We start from the raw sequence: 14,075 nt of genomic DNA on the forward strand, positions 1-14,075 counted from the left end.
TTGAGGCTGGAAGGGACATACAGAGATTATCTAGTTCAAACCCCTACTCAAAGTGTTTCCCTTTCGATCAGGTTGTTAGGGCCTTGTTGAGTTGAGCTTAAAATACACCCAAGACTAGACATTTCCCCACCTCTCTGGGTCCTGCTCCAGCATTTGACTGCCCTCACAGTGAAAACATTCTTCCTTGTATCTAACTGGGATTTCTCATGCTGTAACTTGTGCCAGTTCACTCCCATCCCACCACCATGCACCTCCAGGAAGAGTCTGGCTCTGCTGTCTCCACACCCTCCCACTGGGGACTTGCAGACAGCAATAAGATCTCCTCTTAGCCTTCCCTTCTAAGGCTAAATAATCCCAGTTTTATCAGCCTCTCCTTGTACATTTTGTTCTCCAGTACTCTAATTGTTTTGACAGCCTTCCTCTGGCCTTGCTCCAGTATGTCAATGTTTTCCTTTTACTGGGGAGCAAATTGGACCCGGCGCTTCAGATGTGGTCTCACAAATGCTGAATGGAAGAGAATAATCACTACTCTTGAGTTGCTGGCTATAATCTTTCCAATACGGCTCAGTATGTGGTGGCCTTCTTCACCACAAGGTCACACTGTTCACCCATGTTCAGCTTGTCTGCAAGGATCCCCAGGTCCTTTTCTGCGAAGCTGCTTTCTATTCATTCAGTGCCCAACCTTTAATGTTGAATGGAGTTACTCCACCCCAGATGCAGAGCTTCACAAGCGCCTTTGTTAAAACTTCATAAGGTCCCTGCCAGTCCATTTCTTCAGCCTGTCAAGGTCCCTGTGAATAGCAGCCTTCCAGCATATGCTCACTTTCCACAATTTGGTACCTCTGTACACTGGCTGACAGTGTTCTCCATCCCATCATCCACACTAATGAAAAAGGTTCACTGATGGCATATGCAATGTCTGCTTATTATTATTATACTTCTTGAGGCCAAAGTCCTTGCTGATATGAACTGATGTTCTGCCATGGATGTCAGTAAAGGAAATGACCCCTGGAACGAAGTTTGAAGCAAGTTTGATGTCTGTCCAATAGCCCCAGATAACAGACATAACTAGCAACATAAAATAATCTGTTCTCTCAGCCTTAGCTCTTTAATAACCATCTGGTCCTTGTCCTTCCACCCTCAACCATCTTGCATGCAGACATACTCCTATAGCTAGCAAAGCTGGTTATGGGAAAGCAAGTAAGCTGTTGAAAACATTACATGAGGTTGCCAACCCTCCCTCACTAATAGGAAATGCACTTAAAAGTTACATGCCTGAACCTGCTTTCTGACATGGTGACAGAGTTATCCTGGATTTACCTGAGAAGCTGTGAAAGCAGAATTTGACCCTTGATGTGGGGACTGATTATATGTGTTAAAACTGAGTACAGATGATAATTGCACAGATATCTGAGACAGCAAAACAACAGGTTGTAAAATGAAATGAGCTCAGTTCAGTCAAGGCTATTTCCTCTTTAGTTTCCCTTATTCACCAAAGCGAACCCTTTGTCCAAATAAAGGATGTTTTATTCCTGATTATCAGGACCACTTGTCCAAAAATCCTGTCACGTAGTCCCAACATTATAGGCACCTCACACAAATTTAGTGGCCCACTCCTCTTTATCATGGAGGGTATCTCTCATCTGAGAGGCAGAATTGCAGAAAGGAAGCCAGAAGGACCCAACCCTCAAGGAAAGAAGGAAGCCTTTTAAGTTTCCCAAATGAATGACATGTCTTTCCTCCATCATGCTGTCTGTCTGTTAACAGTTAACAGTGACAGGTTGAGGAGCATGGTCTGGAAGGTGGCCAGTGCTGACTGTTCCACAGTCAAAGTTGTGTTCAAAAGGGAGCACTCTGTTCCTTCTGTCGCTGTGTCCCCTCTCACTAGGGCCGTTGTTACAGCCTCACGCCTCCTTGTGTGAAGGCCAACAGCGAGGCTTTGTTCAAGAAGCAGCTGCTGAGAAGATGTACTATCTCATGGAATGACCCACTGACATTTCTCCCTCTGCTCATTAGTAAGCAGTGAATAATTAGGAGAAATAGGGCAGATTGCACGGCCCACTGCTTTCAGAGTAAAAAGCCAGCTCCTCAGATCCCAGCGTGCCCCAAAAGGGATTCCCTCATAAAGCAGGCTTGCAGCAAAGCCAGCAAAAACTGGCTCTGTATCACCTTCTTCTCATCACCTGATGGAACGAGGAAAGAGAACAGCTCATGCCAGGTGGATGGGGGAAGGCTGGAGTATAGGGTTTCTCAGCTCCACTTCACTCAGAACTCAAACCCACACCCCTACTGCATCAAGAGCAAGCTCAGCTCAGCCAGCGCTTGAGCCAAGGATCCTGTTCAACTGAATAATCTATTGTTATAGCGTGCATCTACAGCAGTGAGGAAATGGCTGAGCGGTTGGAAGGAGCAGAGTAATTGGGGGAATTGAGGAAACCATAACCATTATTTTGCAATCTTTACTGCAGTCCAACATTATCATCTAGTGACAGGCACATATGGGGCAGTAATGAAGGAGCATCTGCATTGCCTCCCCTCCCCCCATCCAAACATGCCTGCGTCCAGCTCTGGGTTATAGCACAGAATTCATCTGCCTGTCTTATATCACTGATTATACCACAATTAAATCTGACTTAAAAAAAGAATTGGTCAGATAAACAAATAGGTTGCTTTGAGTAGCCAGGTTTGCTTTGGCATGCTTTTATAGCATACATTAGATGACACTACACGTGTGATTTCAGGTGCTCTTGCTTCTGTGTGTCTGTGCTAAATGTGTATCCAGTCCTCACAATTCCCAAACCCCCTTGCCTAAAAGATAGATGCAGGACCATGTTTTCCCCATTCCATTCCCCCCAGTTCAGCATGGCTCCAGTATTACTCTTGGGAAGTCAATGAAACAAAGAAAGTCTCATCCCCTGAGCACACTCCACCGTGGCTTATGTGTGCACTGTCAGATACATCAGCTGTGTGCAGCCTCACTGTCTTTTTAGTTTCAGCTTGCTGTGGTCTAGCTGCTTCCCGGCTCGACAGTGTTGTTTCATCTGCCTTCATAGGACAAACAAAATAAAAGCTGCACTTGTATTTCCAGGTCCCAGCTTGTGCTAGAGCATGAGACACTGTAGGTTATTTGCTTTCATGATTCACCTAGTGTTTTCTTGCTGTTGTGTAGTTGCTCTCAGTGAACGGAAGCGCTGCTTACTACCCTGAAAGATGTCATGTGGTGCAGGCAGATTAGGGACTGTATGATTCTGGTCTGAATGAAGGGTGATTGCTAAAGTGACAGAATCACTGCTGAGATGACTTCACCAGAGCAAGACCGGGCTGCAGAAGTCTGTAATGAGCTTCTCAAAAATAACAATAATAGCGTGCACATCTCTATTTAATAAAGCCAAAGTACTTACAATTGCCTGTTGTGCTATAGGATACTTCCCTGAGGTTGGGCTACGCTGTATTCTGATACAATTATAGACACATTTCAGCATCATTGTATTTTAAGAGGTGTATTCAGACCACTTTTTCCTACACAAGGTACGTGGCCCCTCTGGGAGGTACTATCTCACGACCACCAACAGAGCCGAACTCCATGCAGCAGTGTGGGAGAAAGCAAGAGAAAATAGACTACCCAGCTGAAAAAGTGAGTTCAAGAGCTTGTCCAATGCATGAGGAAAGTTGTGTCTCTTAGCAGTATGAATCATTTTGCTTATAATTTCAAAGAGGCTCAAACTGAATGACCTGTTTTCCTTAGCAAGCTGTCACTGCTGCTCTGAGATACAGTGCTACAAGACCAGCCATCACTCCAAAAGAGCTGCAGGTGAGAAGTGACTGGTTTCACTTTGGCTGGAGCTCATCAGTGGTGGGCAGGCTGGTGTCTGTGTTAATCTCGAGTTAATCTTGCTTTTTGGTCTTCAAGTTCAGAATTCACATGTGTGTTGGGAGAAGCACACACTGTAGCCCCACTTTACATGAGAATCCCCACAACCAAATTGGAGTTAGCAATGGGTAGCAGAAGTAAGTTTACTCAGTAGCTCTTCGTTTTATAGGAGGACTTTGCTCCAGGTTCTTAGAGTTTACTCACTGCCTAAGGAATTACATGGTGTACTGCAGTATCTGAACTCTCACCCTGTAATTATGCTCTGTGGTTTCATCCCCTGCATGCCTCACACATGCTAAGCATTCCTCACCGCTGCCCTGAAAGGCAGATAAGCCTGACTGCTACCTTCATTCAACATCTGGAGAAGGAATGGCTAGGGAGAGCTATGCTGACTTGGGACCGTACTGAACACGGAGTCAAAACAGGGATAAAATGGCACTGGCAGTGCTCTGCCAGCCAGGCCAAAGAGCCATCTCATCTGGGATCCGCCTGGTAAGACGAACCTACAGAGGATGCTTAGAAGAGAGCATGAGAGGTGGGGCAGACCAGGATGACTCTTTGGTATATCCCCTCAGTTTCCATCTCTGCCCACACGCCATGCAGCAGACATCACTGCCTGCTTTTGACGTTGCAGCCGTGTTTATGACTCAGTCTTCCCCTGGGTTAGGAGGGGAGAATGGATGAATTCCAGACAGGGCTCACGGATCTATATGACACTTAACATGGATCAAGGGTCAAAGAACCATTTAAATGTCCCCTTATATTCCTGTTGGTTTTGCTCTGTCATGAGCTTGCAATCTAGCAGTTTCCAGAGCTATATGCACAAAGATTTATGTCCATACACTCGTATCATGGTGGGACAGATTAATCACCCCTTAGCAGCTCTCTTTCCACTCCAAGCGAATTATCATAAAAGACTGAAAGACAGACAAGTTGAGATAATTTGAAGAACAAAAGGGCTAATTTCCCCATAGGGAATGTACTTGCAAAGTTGAATCTGAAGCTCTGAAAAACTTCCTTCTTTGCTTGACAATCCTAACGAACTGTCAGCAGTAAATGCCCCCGCAGCAGTCCCTATCTGACAAACGTGAACAGGCTTGGAGTCTTCAGATTGGAACCATAAAAATATTAAAAGAAAGCACTTTCATGACTCTTGAAGAGCAGGGTTTTGTGCAGAGGAAATACAAACAGAGACAGGGGAACTCACACTGAGAGCTGGGTTTGGACTCTCTTCCTGCCCTTGCAGTCACCACTCCAGTCTGTGAACTGTAACAGCATTTTCCACCCCTGCACGACACTTGTGTGTAGAAAACTGGTTTTGCACAACTGCAGATATCGCTGCCTGCCAGCCATGCTACCCTACTGCGAGAGCTCTGCCTACAGCATGCAGTAGGTTCAGGACCTGTATTTATGCAGGGAGCTGGGTAGCACTATGAATTTCTCCTAGGAGAATAACTTGCATGGCTTCAGAAAAAGCCCAAAAGAGGATGCATTAATACAGGTACACAGCTAGTGCTATATTTTCTATCCTAGCCAAGGAGAGCATCTGTCTGAGGATGAGTGCATCAGCAGCAATTCAGCTGCTCAGAGTATGGCTGCTGGTATGGTTCAGGTAGTGCAACTTTGTGTGAAATCAAGTCCCAGCTCTGTGTGAGGCTCTCCCTGGTGCAGGGGCATGAACAAGAACAGAATTAATGGGGAAAACAATAATTTTGCACTCCTGCAAATACTAATGTGTCCAGACCCATGGCTATTTCCAGTACTGCATGTTGAAGATTTTATTTCCAGCGACATCTAAGTATTATGCTGAAAGCCAGGAGCCCTCCTCTAGAAAATAAAAATATGCCCACAGCCCATTGTAAGCCTCCTGTCAAAGGAAATGCAAACAATGAGTGCCATTCTTCTCTATGTCTCTGCAAAAAAGCAGTTTAAACTTTTCCTGCTCTAGTGAGGTAGACACAATCAGAGGAAGCAGAAAGAGCACAGGTTGCTATGGGTAAGCAGGCCCACACCCAGCCTTGCTAACAGTCACCAAGGAATGGTTGTGCTGCTCTGTGAGCAAACCAGCTCCAAACAGCCCTTGCCAAGGCTTTCCTGACTCCATCCCTGGAGATCGCCCTGAAGCCTGCCTGATCACATCACAGGGAGTGCTGCTTTCCAGGAACATCCCCTTGTGCTGGTGTGCATGAGCTGTTACTTCCCACTCGCAGTGCTACCCTAATTCTCACTCTTATTAATGCTGACATCCTTCTTAGTGATTTCCCCCCCTCCCAGTTTGACCATGTTTAGTTCTTTTTTAACCTTTCTGTGTAGATCAATCCTTCCCAGCACTATGAATAAATAAAAGCCTTCTGTTCTCATCAACAAAATGGTCTTTTAACAGTTGCAAGAACAACACAGCAATCACTTGGGAAAAAAAAAAAACAAACCAAAACCAAAGTGGCTAATATTTGATGTATTTAAAAATCTCCATTCCAGCTATTTTCTACTTTTTAGAAATAAGTGCTCTGTTAAATAGAGAAAACAGTAAGAAAATTAATGGGGAGCACAAGCAGCAGTAGGTGTCTGAAAGGGACCTGGTGACCCATCAGAAATGCTCACTACACACAAAGTAGCAGTGGGGCTGAAAAAGAAAGCTGAACTTCAGTTAGAAGCATCTAAGGCATATGAATAAGCTGTTAAAGCTGCAACCTTTCCTTTGCTTTGATCTGACCCTACACATAACTCAAAAGTATGAAGTTCAATGGCTTCAAAGAGGGTCAGAGAGTTGGAGGTCTCCATGTACCAGGAAAGGTAGAGTGTTTATTCTGCCTGGAGAGAGAGGGAGGTTGGAGGGGCTGTCCTCAAGCAAATCTAAGGGCTAGGAACTGCTGCCACATTAGGGCTAAGTATTTCACCTTCCTCATCTTCATGTAAGACAGCCACATTAATGATAAGAAGCACTAGCAAGTCCAAGTGAGAAAGAGGACCAGAGCCAGTACTGTCAAAAAGTGTAAGAGAGAAGTAGATACATTTTTGTGGCCCCTGCATCTTGGAAATGCTTTTGTAACTGCTATTAGTTGATATGTACTTTGGAAGGTGAAATGGCGGTTGTTCTGGTCTCTGGCCATGTAATACAACCACAGAGAATAAGATCTCAGCAAATGAGATGTTATAGGAAGAGAGATGAGGATAGCTGGAACATCATGTGCTTTACCAACTGAAAATGCTTGGTATGAGAAAACAAAGCCACATTCTCAATCCTTTATTCTCATTTTCCTTGGCCCTCAGCTTTACAGATCCCTAAAAATACTGCATTATAACTAAGGGAGCTGCAATCCGCCTGTGACTGACTGAAGAATTATAATATCACTCCAGTTTGATGAATTTCCTATGGGTATTCCTTCTAAGGGGGCTTTCCTAAATTGATTGCCAATAATCTAATATGCTTGTCTGTCTCTTTTTTCTGTCATCAGAAAATTGCCATAATGAAATAACAGTAATACAGAAAGGAAATTGAAAAGTGAGATGATGTTTCAAAATACCTAAAGCTTGCAGAACTGTATAGCAAGGTCATCCCAGCAGCTTTAACTCTGCCTTCATGAAGCTTCCTGCCAAGCACCCCAGAAATCATGGGAAACTGTTACCTGCCTATTAAAAAGACCATATAGGAGACCACAGAAAAAAAATGCTGTATTACAAAGAAATACCATTTTCCTCTTTCATTGGGTTGATATAAAACAAAGCAATTTAACAATGTTAGATGCGAGGTAGGGTTCAGAGGTCTTCTGGAATTAAATTTTTACCACCACCATGGAAAAGTTCTACTATATATCTGTGAGATCCAGCAGTCTTGGGATTACATGAAATACCCCAAAGAGTAAATGCACAAATCCTGACATACTAAGAGAACTGAGCCTGTGATACCTTATACGGGGCAATACTAAGACACAAATTTTGGTGAATACCATTACTCCATGAAGTGCCAACCTTTTTGCTGAAGCCTTGCATAACAGAAAACAGCGGGGCAGAGCAGCCTTTGGCAAGATTTAGAGCCAGTGTGTAAGCTCCTACAGCCTCACCAATATAAATGGAAATTAATTTCTTTCTTTTGACTGAAGGATAGACACAATATAAATCAGTCAAGTCATGCATACTACAGCCCTAGTAACTTCCCATCTCATTTGGGAAATCATGCTACCCACGCTGTGGAACTGCATAATCTCACAGATAATGTGTCTATATTGGGAATTTTATCCATGAGAATACCAGAACCAGAATAAATGTCCAGGTCATGAAATCTACGCCAAGCTCATGAGACTAAGAACCACTGTAAGAGATGGGGAACAGAAAGCAATTATTTTGCTAACACAATTTAATAACTAATGTTACCCAAAGATATCCAAAGGACAGGACACCGGGGGGAACACACAGGTGAAGTGATTTGGAATAGATAAAATGGTGGAGGAAGGCTATGAACTTCCCAGTCTGATCTGAGCAAATTCGGCAATGAAGGTGTTTATGTCCTTCAGCTCTCGCTGGCATCCAGCTCAGGCTCTAGCCTGTATTCCATCAAACAAAGTTTATCCTCACCACTTACCACTTTAGGTGCCAAGATTATTTTACAGAGCCTAATATATGTTAATTGCCTTTCTAACTTAATCTAGGCTCAGTCCAATTAAGCCTTTGTGTAACACAACTGCGTTTCCATCGTTCTGCTTTCAGGTTCCTCTTTACCCTCTCCCCATTACTGATGAAGAAACACCAGACTGAATTTACAAAGAAAACTGTAAGTTTGACAGGGAGAATGAAGCTGCTAACTGACCTGAGCAACCAGATTTGTATTAATTGAAGTGAACTAATTAATCCAGCAACATTAGTCTACAGAAAAAAAAACATGAAATATTTATGCTTCTCTAGTCAAAAAGATATTCAAGGAAAAAGAGTGCAGATAACTGCCTCTTTATACAGCACAAAAATGCCCGACAGGAACCTTCACCTCAGAGGCCCTTCTCCATCAACAGAAAAGGCATTCTCCGTATCAAATCCATGCCATAAGTACAACATTTTATCCTTTCTTCTAGGTTTGCTGCTTCAAATATTGTTATTTTAACTCTACTTCTTAAAACCTTTATCAAGTTTTAAGGGAAAGAGGAACTAAGGCATGGCATTAAGCATGCACAGTGAGCAACAGCAGTCTCACATAGGCCCATGGTGGCCCTGAACAAATTGCTTGTGTGTCCCAGACTTCAGTAACTTTTTATATATTGCCTGTGGCCTACTCACAGCAGCTGCAGAGTGGACAGCATATGGCCTGTTCTATTGCCTTTCTCACGAACTTTATGCCATAGAGATAAACAGGAACGGAGACAATTTCTGCTGGGATTACTGCAGACTTCTGCTAGCCTATGTCCAACTCAGAAGGAAGTATATCGAAATGAATGAATCAGCACTTAGAAATCTTGTGCCTTTAAAGGGAGCAACAGACTCATGTGGTCAGCAACAATACTTCTGCATGGGTCAACTGTCCTTGTAAAGCCAGCCCTGAATATAGGGTATGATCAATTGTCCAGAAAAATCACACTTTTTATTTATTTTCCTGCAAGCTGTCCTGAGGAATAGGCATTCTCTTTTTCAGGGAAAATATAGGGCTAACTTTTGCATATGAGTGCAGTGCTGTGATTGAAAGGGAGTCTTGAGAGCAAGTGCAAGGGGAAGTCTTGGTCACCTGGACTCAGTAAGGTTTTACCTTTCCTCTCACAGACTAAATGGTGCAGTGTCTCACATGCTCTAACTTCTACTGCATTTGGGATCTTCAAGCTCAACTTAAGCAGTCCTGTCTTTGAGGAGATCTAGAGGCAGGTCTGAGACTCAGCTTCAGCTAAGTAAATTGCAGTATGCTTTCCAAAGTGTTGGAGTACACTTTCCAGTGTCAGGGGAGGATCTGCCAGGAGATCAGATTTACACTGAGATTCATCCCTTTTCAACCTGTCAGCTCAGAATTTGGCCTTGCCTTTTATCCACTGCCATCATTAATCCCACTGATTTATTTTGCTAATATCTAGAGTGACTCTTGCAGGGAGGCAGTGATCTGCAATGATAAAAACAAAGCAGGCTTCCAAGCACAAGGAAGTCATGAAGTTGCAAGAGTCAGGTGCGACAGAAGACCACCAAAGGACCAGGTTAGATGATTCAAATATGTTTCCGGGGTGTCCCAGTTCATGTGCTGCAGGAGATCTGGTGATACCCAGCATCTGCGTCACAGAACAGAGCACAGAGCAGAGGTCTTCAAGCCAGAAGAGGCTGGGACAGTAAGTCTACACGGCATAGCCATTGCCCAGACCTACTGGCTGAGGGCTGAAGTGGTGTTGCTGTGTTATCATAACCTTGTATGCATTCAAGCTGCTTCCTCATCAGGGCTGAGGTGTGTACAGCCAGCGCCAGTGCCTCTGCTGGACTGTGGAGATGTGTTCAAAGCAAGGTCTGTGATGTCTCCCATGCCTGTCCATGTCCCAAGGGTGCAGCTGTCTAGTTGTATTGGTGTATGAAAGCTATGCTGTCATTTCAGCCTCTCCTCTGGGATCATTTAGGATGAGCATGGATCCATCAGAGACAGCTCCTAGTCCCACCTCTGCAGTGGCTAGTAACTCTTACCCCCCAAGAGGTAGGTGAAAGAGAAATAATCCTTTAGACAGAGGTTAAAATAGCACCAACAGTAATATCAATGACAAGGCTGAGGAAAACTCAAGGAACAGGGATAGCTTCTTTACAGATTCAGTATGCAGACCTTTACAAAGCAACAGATGATCCCTTTCTCATTTATGCTGAGGTGTAAATATTTTATTAACTCTTCTCTCACTGCTGAGTATCTTTAATGGCATTTGCTTCAGTAAAGTCCTGAGATGCTGTAAATCAAGTACTGTTTCAGGCTACTCACCATGGTCATGGGCAAAAACAAACAAGTTAAGTCCTGTCAGCCTCTGGGCCAAGTCATCATAGCGGCCGCAGTGTTCCCCAGCGCCATGAGCGATAAACACGAGGGCCCTAAATGGAGCATTAAGGTATAAATCATTAACTTGGCAATCAACCCACAAATGCTTCAGAGCTGCAAGTAAAAACAGCATATTCAATTTAGCAACAGCATTTCAGACATCAGCAAATACAAGGCAAGTATATAATGGCTGAGGTGGGTTTAACAGAGCAGAACCGATTGCCATCTTGACCTGCCATCAACCTGGTCTTCATTAAGTGCTAGTAGGACAGACCACATGGATGCCAGCTGCTCATGGGACAGACACTGCTCTTTCCTGTTTGTCTCCCACCATGGTCTGCTGCAAATTGAAGATGCAGATGGATATCAGCATCAAACCTTCGTCTGGACAACTACGTCTTGGGCTTGAGGTGTCTACATTGCTCCTATAGTGGAAGTGTTGCCATTGATTTCTTTTGGGATTGGTATTTCTCCATGGATTCAAATACAAATATTGTCCTTAACTTTATACCTTGCAACACTGTCTAATGCTACAGAGGACACTTAAAGATGAAATTTCAGCTAAAGAATAGGTCTGAAGTAGCATCCAGAACTTTGGTTGGAGTTTGGAATTTTATCTTTTGACCCCAATTCTGGTAATTTTATCATTCTAGTTTCTGCCCCAAAACAGTTGCTTCACTTTGGTGATTAAAGTGACTCATACATAGCCACTGTACAACTACAGAGAAGGATCATAAAAAAAAGTCTGATAGAAACTTCTTTCTGAAAGACATGCAAATACTGTCTTTGAAGATTCCATTTTTACCAATGATGCTTTACTTTTACTGGAATGATATCAAGTGAAAGTGACTTAAGTTGAATGTACCTTCCCAGTGTTTTTACTGGTCAAAGTTTGTACAGAATTAGACTAGAACTATAGCAGAAGCAGCAATGAAATTACAGAAGTTTTGCTGAATTTGACAGGTGACTATTTAAAATCCAGCTTTAGCAATATAAGCATAACTTGTTTGTTTAAAAGTACCATCTGTCACTGCAACATCAGCAACTACAAAACAGTTTGAAGGCTACAAGTTAGACATTTTCAGTACATTAACAGTGAAATACTAAATGAACTGACAACATAAAATAATGACAGCAGTTTACAGCTAGTGAATTCCTCAACTTTATTTTGACTGAGGTTTTGAATACATTTTTAGACAGTGTATTCACTGCAATAAACTGCTTTGATCTCAATATATTTAAATTTTAAAAAGATGTTGGATGGTGTAGAAAATCCTGCTCTAGCTCTTTGATTAGCACCTGCTTCAAAGTATTTGCTCATGCTAGACAACTTGAAAGAGCATCCATCGAAACCAGAAGGATTTTACAGAGCACACAGCAAACGCGCAAAAGCAGCAAAGATGCTCTGGTATCTAATACTAATTAGCAAGGGTAAGGTTAGGTCGTACAGCATATTTAACTTGCCATGCCTTTGAAATGCTCTTTAGTATCACTGAAGGTTTCAAAATTATTAGTGTGGGGCAATCATTTCTTCCTTTGTCATCTTCCTCAGTCAATAGATTTGTCAAGTTACCAATTCACTTGCAAGACAGCCTGATTTTCAGAGTGCAAGGTCTATTATTATAGCTCCAAATACTGAAGAAATGGAGGGACTGCTCATTCCACGGCAGGGAATATTAACTTTCTGCAGCAGAGGCATCACAGCTTTGTGTCCTGCCTCTCCCAGACAGAGGCAGCCCAGCAGAGACACTGTGTCCAGTGCTGGAATAGTGAGTCGTTATTCTATACATACCCCTGAAAATTGGAGGTACCATCCAAATGCCTCTGCCTCCACCTACACATAATGATCTGGTATTTCAGCCCTGGTCCCGGGTCACCTAAAGAGACCACACATCACAGTCCCCAAGTCTGGGCTGGCAGATCTGTCAAACATTCAGAAATACAGTGTTGGGGCTGAGGGTGAAGCAAAGCCAGGCTGTTTACTGCACGTGCTCTGGGCTCTGTGGTACGGCAAGCAGTGGCACTGCATGCACAGGACTCCAATGCAGAAACTAAGGAAACGTGAGAGAAAATTCCTGTGTACCCATCACCTTGATATCCAACAGACTCGGCCAGGCTAAGTCTCTCTGCCATATACGTCCTATTACCTGGCTCTTGACAGCTTCCCTGCTCAGTGTCTTACTTAAACCCTCAGTTAGTCTTCAGAGGACCTACCTTTTCTTCTGCTGACTAGGCACAGAGATTAAGGTGCAGCTCGGCTGACTGAATACAGCCCTTCATTCTCAGAGACATATTATTTGAATGCATGCACTGAAATGCATCAAGTAAATGAAACCTAATGGGAAGCTGGCAGAGAGATCTCTGCTAGGAAATTCTTGCTGTTATTTCATGCCCCTGACAGCAAAGCCCTAATTTTGCTTTCATTCACACTGATGCAGCACGAATACTTTGCCTGACAGCATCCTGCTAGATGTTCAGCCCCCTCATCTTTGGTGAAACCAGTAAGAAAAAAAAACCCTCAGTGCTTCAGAGAGGCAAGGTGTTCCCACAACCTCTCCTCTCATGTAGCACAACAATTTCCAGGTGTTGCAGAACTCAGCCTTTGGACACCACAGGGAAGAGACCTGGGTTATTATTTGTCTACAAAATACTGAATAAAATTCCTGAGACTCGCTGTGTCTTAAGAGCCTTAATGGCAATAGCTGTTGAGAAGACTTAGATACTTTTGAAAGTTTTGTCCTATCAATAGTCATAAACAAGGAGTAAAATTTCCAAATTGCTATGTCAAAACAGAAGTAGCTCATTTTGTTGTTAAATAAAAAGTGAGAGTGGCTTTACTGACTAAAAACTAGGTCACTTCTACACAGCTCTTTAGCTCCAGCTTTTGGGTGTAAGCACAGGGGTCATACATTAAACACAACAGCTTGAAAATTTGAAATTAATATGAGTATCATCTGGGCAAGAATTGAAGGATTTGGGTCCTTCACCTAATCTCACATTTCCATTACAGAACAAGTTTAGATTTGGCAAATAATACCTGAAGGCAGTATAACAAATACATGATGCAACATATTTTCACTGGCAAGCTGGCATGAAAATACAGCGAGTGATTAGATTGACTGTCAGCAGTTCTTTACTGTATGTAAACAGTTTTGCAGACATCCCTGCTCTCAAATCATAGCCTGCTCTTTCCTACTGTAATGGCTGGAATAACAATATCAGAGACTGCTTTCA

The 14,075-nt window shown here is 43.1% G+C and overlaps 1 protein-coding gene across 7 annotated transcripts in view; it reads right to left on the reverse strand.

The window, feature by feature from the left end:
- MGLL (monoglyceride lipase) overlaps nucleotides 1-14,075 on the reverse strand; it is a 110,259-nt gene that overhangs the window by 35,961 nt on the left and 60,223 nt on the right. For all 7 annotated transcript variants that reach the window (XM_064453764.1, XM_064453763.1, XM_064453762.1 and 4 more), the window contains one exon: nucleotides 10,788-10,894. In XM_064453764.1, the coding sequence (XP_064309834.1) occupies nucleotides 10,788-10,894 (107 nt within the window). The remainder of the gene's footprint in view (nucleotides 1-10,787; nucleotides 10,895-14,075) is intronic.

This window comes from Phalacrocorax carbo, chromosome 6 (assembly GCF_963921805.1).
Source record: "Phalacrocorax carbo chromosome 6, bPhaCar2.1, whole genome shotgun sequence".
NCBI lineage: Eukaryota > Metazoa > Chordata > Aves > Suliformes > Phalacrocoracidae > Phalacrocorax > Phalacrocorax carbo.